We start from the raw sequence: 22,270 nt of genomic DNA, 5'->3' as shown, positions 1-22,270 counted from the left end.
ACTTCAATATCAGACAAATGCATTGAGATGTATCTTGTCAGTCTATGTGAAGGTGCAAGCATCCAAGGAGTATCCCCAACCGTAGATATAAATACAGCATCCTCCTTCTCCTTCCATTTTCTGAAATACCCCCAAAAAAGATCCGCTTCAAAAATGGAAATGAAAATGGCTTGCTTATCCTTCAAGACTTTTTGAGGCAAGCTCTATTGGAGCAGTATTTGGAGACCTGCGATTCGTATCAAACCTCGTAAAATATAATAACGATAAGGTCGATTGGGTACATCACTAAAAAGAAACAACAATTCTGTTAGTACAGTGACTTTTCAATTTGGTTGAGCTACTTGCGTAAGGTATATTTTTTTTTGCTTTTTGTGATATACGAGACATCCTGTAAGCGTATCTTTCATCAAGACATAAAGTAAAGAAAATTCACATGTTTAATCTTTACTGGAGTGTGAACCTTTAAACGCGTGATGTACAATTGCAGATGCTAGTATGTCAAAAGACTTTTTCGAACCATACAACTGATAGAGGTAGCGACATAAATAGAAGCCTTAGCGAATTTTATTCAAAAGAGACTTTGCAGTGCTAGCTATATAAGCGCATGCTTTCTCTTACTGAAAGAATCAAGTGTCCGGGAGTAACTAACCATTCGGTTCAAGCTCAAGTTATCTAAATACAATTTAATGTATGTAGTTGCTCTGAGTATGGCAAAAGGAACTTTGTGAAAAGCAGTATTAAGTGTAGTCCATCAGTTATTATTATTGTTAGCATTTTCGTTCGATTGTAATGGAATACACATTTTCCATTTATTTTCCTTTCTTTCCCTTCTCCTCCTCCTCCTTCTTCTTCTTCTTTGTTTTTCAAGTAAATCGAGTTATTGACAACCATTGATATAAAACACATATACAATTCAATACCTTAACACTATACACTAGTACTACCCCACATAGTCAGCTGAACCGAATTCTTCAACATGAACAATTTCAAAGGTTGGTTTGGCATGTGTGTGCTGTCATTTAATAGCTACAAAAATAGAAATACAATTAACAACAATTTTCTGAAAAAAAAAAAAAATCAAAACGTTAGATTACTATAACAACAGCAACAAGCCATCTCCCTCCTGGACTGCTTCAGCTCAAACAACCTTCAGAAGGTTTGGCAATAGCAACATTAGTGGCAGAAGTGCTTATCCTACTACGTCTACCGCTTCGACAGTATCAAGAGCAGATAAAGCAAGCACTTGGAGACAAAAAAGATCGTTGATGTCAAACAGAAAGATAGACGAGAACGATGTAGAAGACAACTTCTTTGCAAATAGAAGTAAAGTATATCTCTTTGCAGTGCCACGACTTCAACCAAGATAATGTTTCGTAACAACTTTTTATTTGTTTTCTCCTTCCACAAAATTACTCTTAGTCAAAAGTGGTCATGATCATAAAGAACAAATGATCAACTCTTGGTTGAATCAAAGCAATCCTTCTGATATTATGAAGCAAGACCAGCAAGAATCATCCACAACATCCAATAGCGGTAGTCTTCTCTATGGTCAAAGCAGTAGCTATAGCAAAGCTCTCATGGACACATGCTTTCATAAAAGCGAACCAGGTGATAAGCAATTGTAACGGTTTTTTGTTAGTAACTCGTGGATCTTAATGATGTATTTATGCCTGTATTAGTCGGTCTCTGGTCTTATTCTTCCGCAGTTAACGATAGCACGACTTTCAACTCTGGAAATAATCCTGGCTCTATGGTAGGACATCCATTGATGAAAGATCTTCCTCCTCCCGGCTTGACTCCTTTGCAACAGCCTTTATTGTCCAACGTCGCTATTTCAAGCGCTGCCACTCATCACGGTGATGCAGTGTATGGTTTGTCTTATGACTTACAGCAGCATCAACAGCAGCAGCAACAACAACACCCACCTCCTTTCAAAAGAAGAATGATTGAAAATCGTGACCCTACTCATTTCATGGACTACGCTTCTTCCTCCTACTATGCATCTCAGCTTTACAACCAACAGTTCTATCAACAACCATTCTTTGGTGGACTTCACGGCGGTACTGCTAATACTACTACGAATAACAGTGACAACAATTTTACTATGTTTCCCAATAGCAACAATATGATGTCACTCAGTATGACCGCTACAAATAGTAACGCGTATCTTGAGCCAGCACAGCAACCATTTCGCCAGCCTTTAACAAATATCAGTAATAATAATAGTAATAACTATGCCACGAGCCCCAACGCACAGCAATTAAGCACTCCTGCCAAATCGAAAAGAATGGAGGCCGACATGACCAGTACGTACAATGCTACTAGTAACTTTCAGTACAAAAAGAAACCAACATGGTCAAATATCGTAGCCAAGAACAACAGTAGCAATGATGAGTCTACTGCTTCCACACTTCTAAAATATCGCCAGCAACCACCAACTGGTCTTCATTTGGATAGCAGTACAGCTACTGTCCAATATCCAAGCTTTGACACTGCTTCCACTTCTGCAACGATGATGTCGAGTTTCTCTGCGAACGATCGTTTGATTGGCTGCCCCAGGTTCTATCATCACGCTGATGATGCTATGCCGCCTGCTGCTGTTACTGCTACCACTACTATGACTACTAGTGATACTAATAATACGAATACTGCTACTCCTACTGTACCACCAGCTGCAAGAGCTCAGCGATACATATCTGATTCCATTTATTTTCTGGCTACTCGATTGTCGAGATCGAATGACACCGTGGTAGATGGGCTCAATAAAAGCTGTGAAGATAATACGATATGTAACCGCTCTTATAGAGTCCTCAAAGTGACCAATGTGAGTCTAGCACATCACATTCGACAAAAAAAAAGAAGAAACACTCTTTCTAATGATACGCCTGTGGCTATTTTTCTTTTCTTTTTCTCGTTTGCTTCAGCTGCCTTGGAGTGTACAATCAAATGACATAAGAGCTGCATTGGAGCGCAATACATTGATCAAGATTCCACCAGAAGACAAGTTGCCACACAATGTACATGTAAGTGCTCCAAAAATGACGTCAAAAAAAGGGATTGGAGGAGGGGATTTAGTTTTTCCATGATCGATTGACAATTTTCTTTCCTCATGTTGCTAGATACTGATGGACATAGCTACCGGTAAAACGACTGGGACTGCCTATGTAGAAGTAATGATCAAAAACGACCTTGGTTTCTCTGAAGACGCAGTAATTAGTAGTATTGTATTTCAACCTGTTCAAGGACGTCGGATTAAATTTGTAAAGAGTACCTACGGCGAGCTCTGTCGAGATCTTTTTTCTGCGTGGCGCCCTGGCTTCACTGACGACGGTTTAGCCATCTTACCCCCTGGTAATGGTGAAAGCGGTGCTGGTAGCGCTAGTTATAGCAGCGCTGGTAATCATAGTACTCGACGTGAGGGTAGTAATGGGGGTGCAACTACTATTACCACCACCACTACTACTACGACTCATACGGCCATGAGTATGACAGACGACAATCCTGATACTGATACTGATATGATGGTGGATGATTTATCAACATTCTTTATCGAGCAAAAAGACCTACAAAGCCTGCTCAATATTTGTAGACATTACAAGGTAAAATAATTTTTTTTTTCAAATTGAAAGATGAATGGAACATACATTTTTCTGACGCATATACACATACGCCTACACATAGATCTGTTACAACCGTAAATGTGCGCAGCGTCCTTTTGAGTTCCTTATGACTTTAACATTATGCTTGCCTTGGAAGCAACCGAGAGCAATTACTACCATACAAAGGGATATTATTTATGAATGCTTCAAGCTTGTAACAGGTAAGGAAAAAAAAAGAAAAAAAGCCAGCTTTTGGTGGGTAGATGTATGTGCATACGTGCCTTTTTGTTACTGCTATTGCTTTAATGAAAGCATAGCATTCAAAGATTGTTTAACTTTTGTTATTTTTGTTGCTATCAGTGGCTTTACAGGAACACACGACCAGAAAGCTCCATTCGTTCGACAGAAATCTTTTAAGCCGACTTATTCGAGTCGCACTGTTATGCGACGGTTTTACGGCCAAGCAGAAAGCGGGGATCCTGGCAAGCTCGTAAGTTTACTGTCTTTGAAGCGGGGTGGAAGAGATTTACAGGTCGAACTAACATTGGCTGTATTCTATTGTATATGATGATAGTCATCTACCTTGCCCTAGTGATCTGCAAGGATATTTGGAAGAACCCTCCATTTTAAATGATTTGGAGCTCGTCAATATGCTTCGGTGATCTGCTTGCGTTGACCATGTTCACTATAGTTATTTACTTTTTTACTAGGCCTATCAACAAATAGACACTTTCATCATTCACTTGAGCTATACACAAAGTAGACGACGCATTCTACCTTTCTACTTGAGGGCTTTCATTTATGCTCAGCAGTAAACCATACCAAAATAAAATGCTAATGCTCTTCTTATCTGCCTCTTAACTAATGTTGGGCTCGAGAACAAGAGATCCACAATGAACGCTATGGCTGCATACATCCCTTCAAATATCATTCTTAACAAGGCAAAAGACGATTTGAGATTTGAACCTACTTTTTTTCCCCTCTTATTTAGCAATTCAGTTATTAATTTTCAAAGGGCGTTCAAAAAGCAATAGTTTCCTTTTCCAATCGAAAACCCTTGTCAACTACACTTTCTAACTTTGTTTCTGCTTTTGCTGTTTACACTGACGAAAAAAGGGTCTGTGCTGAACCGACATGCGATAACTCTTTTTTTTTCCAGCGCCTCTTTAAAAATAAGTCATTCATTTCTTACATGTATGTATCTATCTCATAAAATAGCCCAAAAAAAAAAACCAAAAGTTTGTGATTGTTCAATAACATGCCTCTGACTCCTTTCTCTAGCCACGCGTTTCATACAAGTTATGGAATGAAGCGGCCAAATCGAGATTGCCCCTTTGCATGATTTGGGGCAACGGAGATAAATGCCCCCCGCATTTTCGTATAAGCGTCCTTCCATTCTATGTGGTACCGTACTAAACCATCAATGCGATCCTAAGCTACACATGTCTGTACACTTGGTTTTTTTTTCGCTATGAAACCCCTCTGCCAGGAGTAGAACGAAGGATGTACTCTATAAAGTGAGGGTTAAAACCGATGCAACTTCCTTGAAAAAAGCTCTTTTGTGTATATCAATGATAAAGAACGATCCAGTTAAGCATTCAATAAGTCTTAATAGAATAGATCGCTGTTAGTGTGGTTTTTTTTTTTGTGGCATGTTTCAAAAAAAAGAAGAATAAAAAAAAAGCCCTGTTTGTGCGTGTGTGTATGCTTGCGTATATGTGTGTGTGTGTGTGTGCATTAATTGATTCACACGCAAGAAAAAAAAAGAGCGACTCTTTTTTCAGTGATGAGGCTTGACTTACTCTTAGATCGATGTTAATAAGCATTCAAATAGTAAAAAATCGCTGTTAAAATGAACGGGTTTTGAAGCAAGTTCCATCATCCGTATTTAGCAGTTTGTAGTACATCATTTAGAATATTCATAGAAAAAAGAAAACCAATATGGGACGTTCAAGCCATGCAAAACTCGAATGTATGTCGGTGTTAACGGTCTTTTTTACCCATACCGAATTTATCTGATAATGCCTTTAAAGAAACAATCGTTTTGAAATCATTTTTTTTTTTTCCTTTCTTCTTCTTCTCTCCCTTTCCTTTTTTATTACTTTTTATTTTTTTTAATATCGATATTGTATATATATTCTACTCCCTTTTTTCTCTATTTCCTCTGAACTTGTACCTCTTTGGTTTTTAAGCAACGCTCTGCGATTTCATCATTATTTCCATGGGTAAAAACCAGAAATTTTCTATTTTTTACACACAGACATTTTTTTCTTGTGGAAGGTCGATCTTTTTTTTTTTGTATTCTTTTTTTTTTAACTTGACGTTTCATTCATTGCTTGAATTGCTATAGAAAACCCAACTGCTCTTGATCAACCACAACAAGACGAGAATCAGACAAACACTGATACCGATAACAAAATCAATGAAAATGAATATCAGCTCTTGAATGCGGATCAAAACAGCGATACAGGTGGCCCTTATCAAAATACTCTTCAACAGCAGTATAACGATCGAAATCAATTCATGTTCAGCATGTCACCACCGAGTCAACAAAGTAACACAAATGATGCGTCAAAGTATATTGGCTGGAAGGAGTATCAAAGCGAGCCAAACCTTTTGTCTCAATACGAATTCGCTGCTACTGATGTAGCAGTGCAAGCAGCAGCAGCAGCAGCAGCAGTATCACAAGCAGCGACCGCTCCTCATCCTTATGACACCTTACATGAACAACAACAACAACAACAACAACAAAATATGATACCACCCTCCCCATTTACTCCGAATCAGCAACAGTGTTTCCTTGCTGGTAAGTCAATCTTTTTGTTCTACACTAAAAGATGTAATGTTCAAAATACTCTGGCAGGTTGTAAACAAAATTCTGTTATAGACACCTATAATTATTCACAACATCGGGGAAGCTTGCCCGTAATATACGATCCTAACTTATTGAACCAGGCGGCAGGTATACATGTTACAGCTCAAGCAGCAGCAGCTGCTGCTGCAGCTGCTGCTATGGCACAGCCACCACATGTACAAATGATAGATCAAAATCAATATGCCCGTCGTCATACAGAAGGTTCACTTCCTTTGAGAAGTTTGGGTGGTGTGGGTAGCGGTAGAAAACACAGAGCGAACTCTACTACTGGATCCAATAGTGCTGGTAACAGCAGGAGGAACAGTAAAGCAGCAAGTACAATTTCCGACGGACTGGGAACGGAAGAAGAAGATGAAGCGAAACGAAAGCAGTTTTTAGAAAGAAATAGACAGGCGGCATTAAAATGTAGACAAAGGAAAAAGCAGTGGTTAGCTAATCTACAGAATCGCGTAGAGTTTTTGTCAGCTGATAATGAGCAGCTTCACTCACAAGCGACCATGCTACGAGAAGAGATCATCAATTTAAAGACCTTGCTATTAGCACATAGAGATTGTAAAGTGGCACAGGCGAATGGTACAACTGTAGAGATGATACAAAGTGTATCTAGTCAATCGTTCAATAATATACCCCTAAGTTCCTCAACTATGATTTCTGGAGCAGTAACATCAAATACTAGTACACCTATTTTTGCAAATACTAACTTAGAGATGCGCGGTGGTCCAAATCTACACCCTCATCAACAGCTACAACAACATCAGCACCACCCACAACAATAACCCAGAAAAAAAAAGTTCAAATCATAGACAGTTGTAGCATAGTAAAACCGACGCTGCTACCTAAATCAATCCCCACACTTTCCATCGAATTTATTTTTATAATCCCGTCCTCAATAGCTCCAACAAAAAATGTTATATTTGTCAATTTTTTTGCCCTTTTTTTTAATATTTCCTAAACTCTCTTGTTTATAATAAATAAGTAAGGATATCTAGCCGCTTTGGAACGAAAAATATAACGGCGGCGTCATTCCCGCCTTTTTTTTTTTTTTTATCTTTCTACGTGATTCAAGGGTTTAAATTGAAAAGGGGAATCGGCTGATCACTGTGCAGCACGTTTCGAAAGCTGGAATTGCATGCATGAAAAAACCAGCCATTTAATAATCGCTCTCAGAGTCTGGTTGCAGTCTGAAAACCTTGCCCATCCCATATTGCTTATATATTTTTTCAGCTCGTATACACCCTATATTTTATTGTTCTGATTTTTTATTTTTTTTTTTTTGTTGGCAGCTGTGCATATTCCAAATGCAAGTTGCATGACTCTAGCAATGACTATGTCCGTTTGGAGCCCTCTTGGTTAGTCTATATCGAGAAATCTAGCCAGCAGTATCTTATGTTAGCGGATCAATACTACCATCTTATCAAAACAACGTTCGCTTATTCACCTGTGGCTTTATCTATGGGATAATCCTTCTATGATACCTTTTATACGGCACACGGATTGGATTCATGTGTTAGACTTGATAGCGCAGGTGTCGTTCGATAACGATAATAACTATCCTCCACCTGTAGAATGCATTGTTTATATGCGGCTTGGGAAGACAAAGAACAAAATCAAACACGGTCATCATTAAGCAAAACTCTTTTAGAACAGCCACGTACCAATGAAAATCGGTCAAGTACGTCAAAATTGGGCGATGTATTAAATGTTCGCTTTTACCTTCAATTTTTGATCTGCTGTAGGGCTTTGCTTCTGCACAGAAATTTTGATTGTAAGACCCCTGAAACGCTTCCTTAAATCCTCTTGGCAGAGATTTTTTTGTGTTTGTAAATATAGCAGAAACGTACAAGGAAGCGAATCTTAAATTATTTCCGCCATTTTCTGGCAGTTTCCGTAAAGAAAGTAAAGAACGTAAAGACTTCATTGCACTCTGTAATTGATGTAGTGGCTCTCATCTATAACTGATAGCTTTTATGTCTGCTTATCTCTTTTGGAAAGATTTGTATTTTCTACAAACAGCGTCCAACATCACCATGCAAACCATTTGATGCTCTCAATTACGATTTATTGGATAATAATATATAAGATAAGATATTATATAAGAAGTCGGGCATGGTCCGGAATAAGTTATAAATGAATAGGGTACAAGAAATGTATAGATATATAAATGTCATGTGTTCTCCCGTAGGTAAACAAACAAGCATGGAGGGCAGTAGCATAAAAGATGCTTACATGGAATGTCTTTTAATCTCCATTTTACTGTGCGATAGAACCTTTTTGATTTTCTTAGTGAGACTTTTACGTCTTCTATTTAATTTAGTCGTTTCACGTCTAAACAGCGATGCCGTTGTATTTCGTGATTCCAATGGTGTTGCTGTCACTGTTGGCGCTATTGGTAAGGTTTTAGCTAAAGAACAACCATCCTCATGATGCTGTTGCTGCTGATGTTGTTTTCGTTGTTGCTGTTGTTGTTGACGCTGATGATGGTGTTGTAAAACAGAATCAATGGGAGATGGTGTCTGTGGTGCTAGAATAGAGGATGTAGTCGAAACAGATAACGCCATGGGTTCATCGACAGTAACTGCTGTTACCATGATTGAAGGACCCTCTTCAGTAATAATAGTATTTTCCTCTTCCATTTCTTTCTTTTTGCCCTTCACTGTCACAGGTGATTTATCTGTATCATTAACCAGACGAGTAGTCTCATTGGCTTCTATTACAGTTGTTACTCTTTCTCTATTCTGAACATCATTTGTGTTGCGTGTTTGACCATCATTCATTTCTGTTTCAGCTGGGTTTGAGTTTATCTTGCTCACGTTTGCTAATGAGGATGGCCTTAGCTCAGAACTACTGCTGCATTTCAGCTGGTTGGTTACTACTTTATCTTCTCTCAGCGTAGTATCGTGTTGAACAGAGGGAGTACAAACGATTTGTACATTATCTCTATCTGGTTGAATATTTTCGGTAGGTAACGCACTTATTCCGCAACGAGAAGGATTGTACCATAAACGTTCCATCGACAGTAGATAGTTAAACCGAAGCATTTTTTTCCGTGGAACAAATCTAGAAAGGTAAAAGAAAGAAATGAAATAAAGAAAAAAAGGCAATAATTGATCTGCACTAGTCTTTGATATAAATATTTGACTGAACGAGGCATTCAAAAAGCTCTGTCCCTTCAAAAGAACCTATCATGGGGGTGGCACAAAAATTTAATCTAATTTTTTTTTTTGAATGGTCAGTTTATGGTTGGGCATTTTGGGCAAAGCAGTATAATATAATGTCATCAAAGGAATCAAGCTCAACAAGACTGAAGTAAAACACCATCCATTATTGGATATCATATTGCTATTACGAGTGCAATGAGAAAGTTATATTATGTAATGATAGCTTATAATAAAACAGTTTATTTGAAATTTCCAATGCAATGGCAGCGTAAACTCTCACTGCTGTTGAATTGCTTGATTGAGCTTATTTTTTCTAACTGGCCTTGTTCAAAGCATTTCTTCCAATTAATTCTATCTGTTTTTTTACTTTTGAAACGTTGAACAAATTCGTCTAGCTCTGTATCAAGTTCGTTTCCAGGCTCTAGAGCGTTTATAGGCCTTTTTTTGTTCAGATATTCTGAGGAAGGGGTTTCTTCAACTGGAGTTGTTTCAATGGCGTCACAATATTTCCTTCTCTGTCGCCGTAAAAACGACAAAGTGTCGTCCATATAGCTCAATGCTTTTTTGTTTGAAACTTTGACCAGTTGACTGATGGAGACCGTTCTAAAGCCGCAATATCAGAACATATAACGGACACTTGTAACTTGGGAGAGAGGGAACGTTTATATCCCCTCACCTCGTCCAAAAGTCGTGCGAGAACCAAAAAGAAAAAAAAAAAAGGCAAGATTTTGTACAGTATTTATAATTTTTCTGGTTCTCCTTCTCTTCCAAAACATCAGTCTCACGTTGAGCTCTATTTTCATATCATGCTCTGGTACTGTGGTTTTAGAACGATCTCCAATCAAGTCAGTTACTGGCCTGTAATTATAAGGGAGAATGTTGTCAGTTGTGTCTAAACAATTTCTTGGAATAGAGTGTATGTTTTTATAACATACTTTCTTATTATACCAATGTTGAAATAATCAGGCTTTTTTCTTTTTTGTGAGTTAAAATGAAGAAAAAGCGTATCGTACAGCTTTGATAAAAATCAAAAAAAAAAATCAAGTTTTCGCACAATTTGGAAAAAGAAAGATGACTCTACAGTGTGAAGCATTCAAATTAATGACAACAAAAAGGAAGGTAGATATGCGAATTTGTTGGACGTATGAACAAGACAAATCACTGTATTTCAAGGAAAAACAATGAATTAAGCTCTTATGTATATGAGTAAATGCATCCCTAATTTATTAATCCTATGTCACATAATGAATATCCTTCTAGAGCAAATAGATGACAAAATGTCTAGCAATCTTCTATTGAAGGAGAAGCGACAGAAACAGTTTGTATCAAAGTTTATGCATACTACTTAAGCTGCAATGATATATCCGCTTTTTGTACTCTTTGTTCAAATTACTCGCACATACCATTACGCCGTGGAATGACTATATTCAACCTCATTTATTCTTTCCTATGCAAAGTGTAGATGCATCTTCGATTAATCACTGGCCTATACATTTCTATCTTTTATTACTGAGATCCTATAAATATGGATGTTGCATCTTAGTCAAACGTTCATTCATAGCGACCACAATGTTTTCGGTACAAAGTTTGCAGATTAGTGGTTGGATAACATTATTTAAATTACATACTTGCCGTTAACTGCAATACTAAGTTATCAGACTTAAACCACCAGTGATAACGCTTTTCTTTACTGAATATCATTCATATACTTAACATTAATCATAAAACTGGCCAACAGATAATTCATAAAATCAAAAGTTACTACTTTTATTTCATCTAACTGTATGAAAAGTAAAAATTAGGTCTATGTCAATGAATAATGAGGCAGGGATGAGTAACTAATACAGACGGGTTGGTATAAATATTCAAATTATTGTATAGCTGAAGATTTTCAGGGACTTAATATTTTTACAGCTTTGACAGGCTGTTACTGTTTAAGTCAAGAATAGTGCTGGCCATATGAATAAGGATAACTTGGATAATATCCAAAATAAGTATTTGCTGCCGGAGGATAGGGAGGGTAATGTTGTAATATAGCAGTAGTACTACCACTGACGATATAAGGGTAAACTTCGGGATTGTAGTAGCTGCGGGATAGGTTATAATTTACACAGGATCCGTCAGCTGCAGTAGGGACAACAGTACTCATTGGAAAAGAATATATGTGACAAGGTGGCGGTGGCAAATCTGATACAACAACATAATGGCCATTTAAAAACGAAGAAGAAGCTGGAGCAGTGGTTGTAGGGACGTACGTCTGCAATGAAGTGGGTGACATTTGTCGTGGAGATGGCTGAGCAGCTAATTTGGGTGATGTCGACCGAATACTCACAGTCTCTACCGATATAGTGCGACTTCTTACGGACTTTTTATTGCGATCTTCACCTATCATTGTTTTGTGTGGCATGCTGTCGACAGATTTGCTTCTTTTTACTGGAAATGACCTCTTATTCTTTGTAACAGTTGGGCTGTTTGATATGAATTTCGAAGGCCTTTGCTCGATATCTAAATTGTTCTTCTTATCTGTGCCTAAAGTACTATCCGATGCTAGCGATGATATGCCATCAACAGAAGCAGGAGAATTGTAGGCATCATATTCACGGCCTTCACCTCTGTAAATAGCAAGCAATTTTCTTCTATTTTCAAATCCAACAGCTACAAACCCGTCAGGCTGACTTCGCTGCGTTTTGTAAGCTCTCTTTTCAGTTGTTCTCTTTCTGGGACGAAATTTGTAACCAGGATACCTGAATGGGGCAGTAGGAAAAAATTACTTGATTGATACAAATTCATCTCACTCGACGATCTAATTAAAACTAGTTCTCACTTACATCCTCTGATGGATATCCTTCAGCCGTTTTGACTCCAGAACGTACGGCAATTTATCCTCCTTGCTCAATTCCTTCCACCATTTGGAAGTTATTTTGGATATATCTCTGTGATTAGCACCCGGGCATCTCTTTGCTATTTCACGTTGTTTTTCCAAACGAAATAGCATAAAGCAGTTCAACGGTCGAGGAATCCTGGTTTCTATATGGGCATCAGTGTCAACAGGCGTTGGAGAAGAAATAGCAGCACGATAGCTCATAAGTATAGATGTTGGTCAAACTGAAGTTAAATCAAAAGAAAGAAACAGAAGAAGAAAGAGACTACCCTTTTTGTACAGGCCATGGATCAATCCGTAAAGGCTATTTTATTACATGCATTCGGTTATAACCTATTATTGGGAAAATTCAATTTTCATTATACTCGTCCTTGTCTAGAGATATGATACGCATGCACTAGGTTTCTCCTTGAATTGTTGTTGCTGTACAATAAAGATTGATGCTGCTTTAAATATCAAAGAATAATCAAAGCGCTTTCATAGGTTACGTTCTTCAATAAGATCAATAAAATTTACTTTACTCTAGTGATGTACATTTTGCTTAAAAATTATATTGGACTGTAAGCTTGTTGTTTCTAAGTAAAAAAAAAAAGGCATCTATGTTACTTTTTGTCGCATTGGCAGCGCTTAGACATTTCGCCACGGCTTTCATAACAGTAAATTTGCTTCAGAGCATCTGCATTGATTGGGTAGATCCCTTAAATTGACGCCCCATACCGCTTCAATAAAATTGGCCTTTTCTGAAGATCCGATATTTTCTTTGTTCACTTTTCTTTCTTAAATCAAACCGAATAAATCAACCAAATTTGATCCCATGAACAATACAGACGGAGAGGCAAAGCTAGTCCAAAAAAGGAAAGTTTAATTTTTTGAATCCCAGTTAGCTTAAGAATTCAGGGAGGATTTGCGAGGCTGGGCTGTCAACCAGGACCTGCTATTTCACTCCACACTTTTCATAAATTCAACCAGATTCCTTGTCAAATTAGCAGCATGTCACTGAGATCTTCAATACTTTCTCTAACACGAAAGGCTGATTTTACAGCCCTTTCGTTTACAAAGTCAACACGCCAATTCTCAATGTCTGCCATTGCAAAGCAAGCTTCACCAAATCGTAATGGCAGCAGCAGCAGTAGCAGCAGCAGCAACAAAGTGTCTTTCGACTCAGGATTGAATGAAAATTTGTTGAACCTACCAGAATCGCTATCGCAAAAAATAGAGGGAGCAGCACCTAAAGAGACCGCTTATTCTCTCCAAGCTTATATTGGTCGCTCCGTCGCACATTCGAATGCTAACGTCGCCTACAGACAATTAAACGGTATATTAACAAGAAACAGGATTAGACAAGATGTTAGGAATAACAGACATTACGTAAAACCTAATGAAGCCAGAAGGCTGCAAAAGGTAGAAAGTTCACGTAAACTGTTCAACGCTATGGTGAAGAAGAAGATCGGTATCATTATGCAAATGAAGCAAAGGTAAAATGAATATTTGAATCTTATGTTTCGGATGGAAATCCTTCAGTGCTAATATTTTCTCTGCTTTTGACAATGTACAGAGGCATGTAATTATCCGAACGGTATCAAATGTATATTTTCAAATACAGTATCTACCGAATATTGTTGTAGAAGAGAAGAGCATTCAATACATGTATATTTTGTCCTTGAAAAATGATAGAAATAAATGATAGAAATAAATAAGGTTGAGCTAGAGTCTATATTAATAACCTAAACCAAGGTTGACAGGTTCATGGATATTTGCTATTCTACATAATTGGCGTACGATAAAATGCCAGGCGTCTTGTTCTAACCCGACTCGTCGTCCGTACTCCCATAGCTTTCGACGTTTATATTCATAGGTTTTTTCATCAATAGACCTCAAAATATCGTCCAGGCGATGCACTTCATCCCTGCGAATCTTTACTACGAAAGAATCCCAGTCCACATCGAACTCGAAGGGTTCAACGATGCCATCTGCAATTACGACAGGTACAACGCCAAAAGCAATAAACTCCCAAATACGAGTGGTATCCAAAGTCCAACCCATGGGACTTAATCCATACTTGGCACGAGCAAGCTTTTGAATATACTCTTCGTCTGCAATCACCTGTCCGATTTCATATCCACGGTAATTTTTGAAATGGTTGAAAAATAAAGATCGTATGCCGTTAGAATAGACGTCCTCTGGCTTAACTTCAGGACAACAGCCTTGAAATAAGACAAAAATGTCCCTTGTGCCTTTCTTGGGTTGGCCATCAGGTGTAAGGTATTTCATAGGGTCGGCTTTTAGATGATGAATCATACGTGTAGCGGAAGGAATCACAATATCTCGATCGTATCGATGTCGATGAGCCCACTTTTCTCTTTTGTCACCTACAGTTTTCAAAAAAATTGCAGGTTGAAATCTCTGGTTACTTTCATAGTAAGTAAATGTCTTGTCCATTGGGTGGATCATGATGTGATCTTTGCCACCTGAGCGATTCCAATAGGGATACTCGTTTATGACCATGTCCATCATCGGATCAACGTATCGCAGATCGACATCGCAACGTTCATCCCAATTCCAATTATGTTTTGACCAACAGTTGTAAAGGTAACAAGCACCGAAAAAGGGTATAAAGAAAAAATCGGCTTCTTCTGGCTTTTCAGTGACATAAAATTGATAAAACGGACTGGAAGAATCAACAAGTTGATTATGGAGGATAATTTCAGAGTTATAATTGGATTCATGACAGCGATTGTCTTGTGTAGATTTGGGAACTTGAAAACTGTCATGTGCTTTATATACATAGATTTTTGGCTGACAAATGGCTTGCTCGACCGGTGATGGCCAGTAAGACGGTGTGTCTACAAGTGGGAGAGGTGGTGCTGGTTGTGCTGTAAATCGGCTCACTTCAAATAGTAAGCATAGTATTATAAATACCACAGCTATCAGAGACAACCATTTCTTTTTGAACCGTACTACGGCTGCCATTTCCGTTTTGTCTTCAAAGCTTTTTGTTTAGTTGTAACTATCAAAAAAGAAGTAATAAAGGGGAAGAGGGAAATATACAAGCGGCAGGATCAAAAACCGGTAGGACCTTATTTTTTTTTTTCAATATTTAATTTCTGGAAGATTTTCCTGATTTGTTTATACTTTTACAGATTTTCACCTTCGAGTTTAGGTAAAACTGCAATATAATTAGACGAAATAAACCAATTTTTGAGACGTTTAAGTTGAAACTTGGAGACCGAACTACACTAAAATGGAAACGGCTACCTGTAGAATGACGAATGCAGTTTAGAAATTTGCTACTTTGTCTAGAAAAAAGCTGCAAATGAACTATAAATTAAAATTATATTTTGTATAAAATTTGAAAATTTGTCTAAACATAGACGGAATAACTGAATTTCATTCGAGAGTTTCAGAATCCCAAATTGGTAAAGATCTTCCTTTTGCATATCGTAGACTCAATATAGATGAATCCAAAACATTTTATGTAGTTCAGTATGTGCAATAAGTAAGAAGGGACCAATATATAAGATTAATCAAAGCTCTGGATGACGGAAACTTGAAGATATGAAGTTAATAACCTTTTTTTTTCTCGACAGATAGACAAATTTTGAAAGTCAAGCTTGCTCAGTGCCAGTTGTGTAAATACCAAAAATAAATGCCACCTATCGCTCCACCAACATTGCACAGTCCAGGAGATTCACATCAACAGTCATTATTATAATACATAGACATACAAACAGCCCTTACTTCAGCAGCCATATATTAAGTATGATAGTCTAGCACATAAGGTTACTAGCAATTAAGCTTAGCACAATTCTCAGACATGTAGCAGACGATATCAAGTAAAATGCACGTAAAGCTTAATGTAACAGTTGTATAGCATAGCTCTCGTTCCATTTTGCATCATCTTCCTCAACCTTTTCTCCCGGTGTCTAATTGGTTGTAGTTATTTCGAGAAACTGATTCCATCAACCCTTGTATGTGTATAGACCCTCCCAAGGCAAGTCGGCTCCTGGCCTATTTCAAGTTACATACGGTAACTTACAAAACTCTGTCGCTTATAGAGGAAAGTTACTGCTTGCTTCACTGCCCTTGTAATTTAGCATCCTTTACTCCGAGAAAAACAGACATATTGAAAGAATCACAATCTTATCTAGTGCTTATAAGAATACATAAGAAGCATATTACTCTACATTGTTTGCAGTGACATCTATTGTAAGTAAGCACTTCAACCTGGTTATACGATGCACGGCTAAACTGAAACTCCGATTGCTGAAAAGACTGTTGAAACGTATGTAATGCACTTCATGCACATTTCGATTACGTTGTACGTGTTTTACTTTCGATTGAAATTTGTTATGCTATCCAGTCTCACAGGAGTAACGGTAGAGAAAGACCGATACAAAGTACATTCTGCTATAGTTGGACTAAAAAACGAGCTTGTAGAAAAAACAGAAATCGCAGTATTGAGAGCTAGCATATACTTGACTATTGTACAGATGCCTTCCTTCATTTCATTGACTTTGTTAAACTGTATAGTAAATGTTTACTAGTACCATAATCAAGTAGGCTTCGTTTTCTAACTTTCTGCAATTTGAAGTAATGGTACAATCAAGTTCAAGCAGAAATCTAATGATCGTTACAGTTTCATTGAACACATTTCCTATACTGTAACACAGTCAAACGAACTTCCATAATAACAAAAAGTGCCTCCAATACAGCCACTCTCGATATTTTTCTCTGCGGAACATTGATCTCGTCACCTTGTATCACAATGGACGAAAATAGTCACCTTTCGAAGAATTGCTGTCTATAATGGCAAAAGTTCTATCAATCTTCCTTAAAGAACCGTATGATTAACTGCTTAGTCCACAAACCGTTATAAATGTAACTGACAGCTAAATGAGTTTGTAAGTCCCCTTTTCCCCCACTTACAAGAATTGCATGAATTACTGGTAAGCTTAACGAAATGCCTTAAGAAGGAAGACTTATAAACAGTTATTTAAACTTTGGCTCCTGTAATATTAACTTGCCCCTATTAAATTCGGTTTGTCCTCCCTTCACTTGCAAATAAGTTTATTTTAAACGCAAATGACTTTGTCCATCATAGCACTACTCTGTGTAAATCCTTTCAATTCATTACGCATATACTTTTTTTTTCTGGATTCTTTTGCCCTTCTTTCTCTTTCTCTGCTCTTTTTCCTGCACTCCAACATTTTCGTTATAGCCCATTTGCTCAACCAATTATTTATTGTTAGCCAACCCCCTTCCACTCTTTCACAACCAATAGCTGTCAACCATGTCTTTACCAACGATTAGCTATGGACAGCAAGATGAGATGCCTCAACTGAGATCTCAAAATGATCAACTGTGGAAGATCATCGAGAAACAAAGAATCATGATTCAGAATCTTCAAAAAGATAATGTTCGTCTTGCAGCAGAGCGAGACGGTCTTCAAGATAAAGTCAATATTTTAAAAAGAGAGCTTGTGCGGAAACAAAAAGCCTCTCTGCTTATTTCACCACAAGCTCTGTACGAAATGGCGGAGGCAGATGATAATGCTTCCCCGTCTACTCCCACCACGGCTGCAACTCCAAGCAGCGAAACAGCAGCTTCACCTGTAGAAATATCCGGTGATACTCCAACTACCGCAACGACACCAACATCAATATCATCTGCTGCAGCCGCTGTAAGTAGCCCTATGCCTCCACCTCGTTCGCCATATCGTCCCTTAATCAAGGAAAAATCAGACGATGCGCTGTTTTTTGACAGCAATAATAACAATAAAAAAGGCAGTGGTAGTCTTTCAACAGAACAAGACTCTACTACCACCACTGCTAGTAGTGGCGCAGCTACTGATTTTTATAGTTTGGCCAAGAATTCACTTGGAGAGGAATACATTGACAACGGCAACGTTATGAACGGAAGGTCTTCGCCAGGGTCTCCAGCTCCTGGGCCTCAAGCGCCATATCCGCCGGCACAACAACAACCCTATCAACAATTACGTAAGGATAGTGCACCTTTACCGTCCACAAAAATGCCCGTAGTTGTACCTTCTCCAAATAAATCCACTTCGCTAGAAACGCGTAAAAATGCTCGCCGAAGGGATTCAATGATACCGTCCACGAGAGGCTTGTCACCCACGGACAATAACAGCATAAATCTAGATCATAGCACCAATATTAACAATGCAAGACTCAATTCAGACATTAATACTACCCATTTTGATATTAATACCACTCATCCTAATACCCTTAACACAAATCCTAACCACCTTAATACAACTACTACAGCTAATATACCTACAACTAATACAACTAATACTAATAGACAATATGAAAGCATCCACCCAACTGCTTCACGTACTGAAAGAAGACATAATAACGGTAAAGACGATGGAAACCAACAACAACCTAGAATCGTCACCAAAAAACAACAACAAATGGCAATTTTGAGCAATTTACCTTCTGTCTTTATAAAAGTTGTTGGGTCTAATATAAAAGCAAATGAAAAGGGAAAGGAAGTTATATCGTTTATTATCTCTATCGGATCTTATAGAGAAAACAACGAGCAAAGTAACAAGAATAATCAATATGATGAAAGTTGGCGAGTGGAAAAGCTTTATTCTGATTTTCTAGCACTTGATTCAAAGGTAAGGAAAACAATATATGCTGCTATAGAAACTCAGCTTTTTATATCGTATTTTTTGTCTTGGTAAAAATAGTTGAAAGCTCAACGCAATCGAGCTGTTTCTAACAAGATTGGTAAATTGCCTGACAAAGCTTTGTTTTCAAATAATGCGCCTACAAAAGTAGATCAAAGAAAGGTTTGTAGAAGTTATAAGATTAAAAAGAGTTGTTGGCGCAAAATCCAGTAGAACTTACAATAAATATCAATGTCTATGTAATAGATTGCTTTAGAACAGTATCTTCAACATGTATTATCGTTACCGCTAGACGATCCTACAGACCTACGTACTTTCCTCAGTACGGATATTATTAATACTAGAGTTTATCAATTTACTGGTCAGAAAGAAGGTTATTTGACAAAGAGAGGAAAAAATTTTGGTGGATGGAAGACTCGCTATTTCGTTCTTAACGAGGCAGCATTGGATTACTATGAATCTGTAAGAATAGGTCTTCTCCTTCTTCCTTCAATTGACGAGAGTGTGCTAACTCACATCATCCAATATTTTCAATAGAAAGAAGGAACCCAATTAGGCTCCATTCGACTGACTAATGCGCAAATTGGGACTCAAATGCAAGGGCCTACCTCTTCCGATGATTCCAACAGTGTTTACCGCCATGCTTTTCTGATTGTAGAACAGAAGCGGTCAGGCTCCTCTCATAGTGTTCGCCATATTCTATGCGCAAGCTCAGATGATGACAGAGACACTTGGGTTCACGCCTTGTTACAAAATATCAGTATTGCTGAAGATGATGCTGCTCCGGTACAGACGAGGACTTCCACTTCATCCTCATCTTCAGCAACCTACAACAAGAAAAAGTCCTCGTCAGAGAAGCCCAGAAAATTATCCAAAGGTGAAATAAGAGCCATTTCCGCAACACCCATCAGTCATTTGAAGCTGGACCATGTTGGCGGTAACGCTGCCGATATGCAAAAGTTGACATCAGTACCTACCATTAATACAAATAGCGTAGATAAGTGTAATAACAACAGCAACCATCATGATAAACAATATCAACATTATCATCAACAACATAGCAATAACCACCCACTTTTGGGCCATAGTAATAGCTCAGATCCAGCCTTAAATACTTCAGCAAATATTGCAATGGCAAGCCCGTTATCCCTCAAGAACAATATGACCTGGTCATCCTCCTATGAGACACGCAGTAGCTTCGATCAATCTCATAGCAGTAATAGCAAGAGTTTAAATAATTTGAAAGCACCTCGTCCTGGTATTACTCGTCGGAGCTCAATGGGAAATCTTCTGAGTACCCGTGAATACGAAGAGCATAAGCATCGCCGTGCAGTTTCCCCTACAGTTATCTCTCGTATTGAAGACCACGCAAATCCTTATCCTTCATCACAATCCATGTCAAAACAACAACTGCTCCAAATGCCTGAACCCATTTCTACGGCTACTACCGTCTCGACAACAGAGAAGAAGGCTCGTAATAAAGCTCATCGTATGACTTTTTGGGGAAAGAAAATGCTATTCAATAATAGTAACAGCGATGGTAGTCTAGATAACCAAAATTTACAACTCCCTACCAACAATTTGCCTCAGCCGTCTCAATCATCTTTAACTATTCCAAACGCTTCTTCATCAACGTCCAATGTTACTCCGGGTTTACGTGGATTTTTATCTAGGTCGTCCCATGAGCAGCAACAAAATGATCGGCATCAACGTAACAAAAACAATAATGAACAATCATCCAAACATGCTAAACGAGTTTTTGGTGTTCCCTTGGAGGAAGCGGTTCGTATTTCACGTGTAACAGAGGGCTATGATTTACCAGCTGTTGTGTACCGTTGTATTGAGTTCCTAGATGCCATGAACGCAGTACACGAGGAAGGCATTTATCGTCTCAGTGGCAGCAATGCTACCTTGAAAGCACTTCGTGAACGTTTTAACCAAGAAGGCGATGTTCCCTTATTAAAATACAAGCAAGAATATGATATTCACGTCGTGGCAGGCTTACTGAAAATGTGGCTGCGTGAGTTGCCCACCAGCGTACTCACAAGAGAACACCGCATGGATTTTTTACATGTGATTGATTTGCTTGATCGTGAAGACAGAGTGAATGAATTGGGTAGATTGGTTTCGCTACTTCCCTTGGCAAATTATACACTACTAAGAGCATTGACAGCACATTTGATTAGAGTCGTGCAGCACTCCGATATCAATAAAATGACGATGCGAAATGTCAGTATTGTTTTTTCGCCTACGTTGGGGATTCCACCAACCATTTTTAACTTGTTTATCAGTGAATTTGATTATATTTTCTGGACAACCAAAAATGGCGATGCTGCACCTCGTAAAATGATGAAGGAGGAAGGCAAAGAAGAACAAGCGGTGACTGAGGAGGTAGATGAATCCAAATCAGAGAAAGGACAAGTAGGAGAAGCAGTAGCGAATTCAACGTATCGAGTATCACAAGAAGAGCGAACAGATGGGAAGACGATAAATTATGATGCGTCTCAAGTTACAGTAGAACAAATTTCGAATGATCCGCCGCTGCAATCATCCGGACCAGGTTTGGGTCGAAAAACCACTCTTCGTTTACGCGAAGAGCATGGACGGAGTAATAGAAATAGCGTAACTTATATGGATGGAGCGCCCGTTGCCATAGTCGATTTGGAGAAGCATCAAGATGGACCGCTTATCCTCGGTGAAGTTGAAGATGAAGAAATGGATGATCTCAACTTGAATGGTGAATCAAGTTATCCACTTCAGACTTAAAAAAAACTGTCGACTTCACCATCAAGATTAGCCCTTTAAAAAAGAAATGATAAAAGTAAAATAAAAAAAAAAAACTCCCCTTTTCTAAGTTCTTTGAGTATTTATGATGCACTGCTTCTGATAGAAACCTTACTTGTTTACTACAATTCCTATGATTACTTTTATTGAACACAATTATCCAAACTGAAATAGTAGGCATAGGACGTAATCGGTACTCGTCAAATGAAATAAATATAGTCTTTACCGGCTTTTAAGCATGCATGAAGCTGTGAAAGCTTATGATCATTTTCTGCCATGAGCCAGGATTATTTGCTTTCTCCGAAAAGAAGGGTTCTA

The 22,270-nt window shown here is 38.2% G+C and overlaps 10 protein-coding genes across 10 annotated transcripts; 6 read left to right on the top strand and 4 right to left on the bottom strand.

The window, feature by feature from the left end:
• The first annotated feature begins 2,924 nt into the window (after nt 1-2,924).
• Nucleotides 2,925-3,979, top strand: BDF20DRAFT_855172 (uncharacterized protein). The gene is made up of 3 exons (XM_053080227.1): nt 2,925-3,563; nt 3,645-3,817; nt 3,957-3,979. Exons 1-2 carry the CDS (start codon nt 3,126-3,128, stop codon nt 3,696-3,698), a joined length of 492 nt encoding a protein of 163 aa, XP_052939698.1. The 5' UTR covers nt 2,925-3,125; the 3' UTR covers nt 3,699-3,817; nt 3,957-3,979.
• A 1,699-nt stretch (nt 3,980-5,678) lies between these two features.
• On the top strand, nt 5,679-6,371 carry BDF20DRAFT_855154 (uncharacterized protein; the record flags this gene model as incomplete). Its single annotated transcript, XM_053080226.1, has 2 exons — nt 5,679-5,824; nt 5,950-6,371. A coding segment is annotated over exon 2 (199 nt), but the record flags the coding sequence as incomplete, so codon positions are not given.
• Nucleotides 6,230-7,599, top strand: BDF20DRAFT_855153 (uncharacterized protein). Its single transcript, XM_053080225.1, has 2 exons — nt 6,230-6,405; nt 6,487-7,599. The coding sequence occupies exons 1-2, from the start codon at nt 6,354-6,356 to the stop codon at nt 7,248-7,250; spliced, it is 816 nt and encodes a 271-aa protein (XP_052939696.1). The 5' UTR covers nt 6,230-6,353; the 3' UTR covers nt 7,251-7,599.
• A 750-nt stretch (nt 7,600-8,349) lies between these two features.
• BDF20DRAFT_855149 (uncharacterized protein) lies at nt 8,350-9,544 on the bottom strand. Its single transcript, XM_053080224.1, has one exon. The coding sequence runs from the start codon at nt 9,510-9,512 to the stop codon at nt 8,697-8,699; it is 816 nt and encodes a 271-aa protein (XP_052939695.1). The 5' UTR covers nt 9,513-9,544; the 3' UTR covers nt 8,350-8,696.
• A 302-nt stretch (nt 9,545-9,846) lies between these two features.
• Nucleotides 9,847-10,341, bottom strand: BDF20DRAFT_855148 (uncharacterized protein). Its single transcript, XM_053080223.1, has one exon. It carries the CDS (start codon nt 10,178-10,180, stop codon nt 9,872-9,874), a length of 309 nt encoding a protein of 102 aa, XP_052939694.1. The 5' UTR covers nt 10,181-10,341; the 3' UTR covers nt 9,847-9,871.
• A 1,230-nt stretch (nt 10,342-11,571) lies between these two features.
• Nucleotides 11,572-12,878, bottom strand: BDF20DRAFT_985651 (uncharacterized protein; the record flags this gene model as incomplete). The annotated part of the gene is made up of 2 exons (XM_053085191.1): nt 12,461-12,878; nt 11,572-12,376 (listed from the first exon to the last, which is right to left on the bottom strand). The coding sequence occupies exons 1-2, from the start codon at nt 12,715-12,717 to the stop codon at nt 11,572-11,574; spliced, it is 1,062 nt and encodes a 353-aa protein (XP_052939693.1). The 5' UTR covers nt 12,718-12,878.
• A 429-nt stretch (nt 12,879-13,307) lies between these two features.
• BDF20DRAFT_855146 (uncharacterized protein) lies at nt 13,308-14,168 on the top strand. Its single transcript, XM_053080222.1, has 2 exons — nt 13,308-13,988; nt 14,069-14,168. The coding sequence occupies exons 1-2, from the start codon at nt 13,504-13,506 to the stop codon at nt 14,076-14,078; spliced, it is 495 nt and encodes a 164-aa protein (XP_052939692.1). The 5' UTR covers nt 13,308-13,503; the 3' UTR covers nt 14,079-14,168.
• On the bottom strand, nt 14,169-15,862 carry BDF20DRAFT_855145 (exostosin family-domain-containing protein). The gene has a single exon (XM_053080221.1). The coding sequence runs from the start codon at nt 15,481-15,483 to the stop codon at nt 14,230-14,232; it is 1,254 nt and encodes a 417-aa protein (XP_052939691.1). The 5' UTR covers nt 15,484-15,862; the 3' UTR covers nt 14,169-14,229.
• A 925-nt stretch (nt 15,863-16,787) lies between these two features.
• Nucleotides 16,788-17,189, top strand: BDF20DRAFT_855143 (uncharacterized protein). Its single transcript, XM_053080220.1, has one exon. The coding sequence runs from the start codon at nt 16,803-16,805 to the stop codon at nt 17,055-17,057; it is 255 nt and encodes an 84-aa protein (XP_052939690.1). The 5' UTR covers nt 16,788-16,802; the 3' UTR covers nt 17,058-17,189.
• Nucleotides 17,190-17,428: 239 nt separating this feature from the next.
• Nucleotides 17,429-22,213, top strand: BDF20DRAFT_855141 (uncharacterized protein). The gene is made up of 5 exons (XM_053080219.1): nt 17,429-17,459; nt 17,580-19,156; nt 19,229-19,330; nt 19,415-19,630; nt 19,706-22,213. Exons 2-5 carry the CDS (start codon nt 17,804-17,806, stop codon nt 21,932-21,934), a joined length of 3,900 nt encoding a protein of 1,299 aa, XP_052939689.1. The 5' UTR covers nt 17,429-17,459; nt 17,580-17,803; the 3' UTR covers nt 21,935-22,213.
• Nucleotides 22,214-22,270: the final 57 nt, after the last annotated feature.

Source organism: Mycotypha africana, assembly GCF_025528875.1.
Source record: "Mycotypha africana strain NRRL 2978 chromosome Unknown BDF20scaffold_2, whole genome shotgun sequence".
Lineage (NCBI taxonomy): Eukaryota > Fungi > Mucoromycota > Mucoromycetes > Mucorales > Mycotyphaceae > Mycotypha > Mycotypha africana.
Note: the sequence above shows the minus strand (reverse complement) of the source record. Positions and strands in the feature narration are given on the sequence as shown.

Bases quoted from the DNA above. Each gene is read 5' to 3' on its own strand.
- BDF20DRAFT_855172 (XM_053080227.1), top strand. From the start codon at position 3,126: ATGGACATAGCTACCGGTAAAACGACTGGGACTGCCTATGTAGAAGTA. The intron at 3,564-3,644 runs CTACAAAGCCTG...AATGGAACATAC, and splicing joins TCTTTATCGAGCAAAAAGAC to ATTTTTCTGACGCATATACA.
- BDF20DRAFT_855153 (XM_053080225.1), top strand. From the start codon at position 6,354: ATGATACCACCCTCCCCATTTACTCCGAATCAGCAACAGTGTTTCCTT. The intron at 6,406-6,486 runs GTAAGTCAATCT...ATTCTGTTATAG, and splicing joins GCAACAGTGTTTCCTTGCTG to ACACCTATAATTATTCACAA.
- BDF20DRAFT_855149 (XM_053080224.1), bottom strand. From the start codon at position 9,512: ATGCTTCGGTTTAACTATCTACTGTCGATGGAACGTTTATGGTACAAT.
- BDF20DRAFT_855148 (XM_053080223.1), bottom strand. From the start codon at position 10,180: ATGGACGACACTTTGTCGTTTTTACGGCGACAGAGAAGGAAATATTGT.
- BDF20DRAFT_855146 (XM_053080222.1), top strand. From the start codon at position 13,504: ATGTCACTGAGATCTTCAATACTTTCTCTAACACGAAAGGCTGATTTT.
- BDF20DRAFT_855145 (XM_053080221.1), bottom strand. From the start codon at position 15,483: ATGGCAGCCGTAGTACGGTTCAAAAAGAAATGGTTGTCTCTGATAGCT.
- BDF20DRAFT_855143 (XM_053080220.1), top strand. From the start codon at position 16,803: ATGCACTTCATGCACATTTCGATTACGTTGTACGTGTTTTACTTTCGA.
- BDF20DRAFT_855141 (XM_053080219.1), top strand. From the start codon at position 17,804: ATGTCTTTACCAACGATTAGCTATGGACAGCAAGATGAGATGCCTCAA. The intron at 19,157-19,228 runs GTAAGGAAAACA...TGGTAAAAATAG, and splicing joins TTCTAGCACTTGATTCAAAG to TTGAAAGCTCAACGCAATCG. The intron at 19,631-19,705 runs GTAAGAATAGGT...TATTTTCAATAG, and splicing joins CATTGGATTACTATGAATCT to AAAGAAGGAACCCAATTAGG.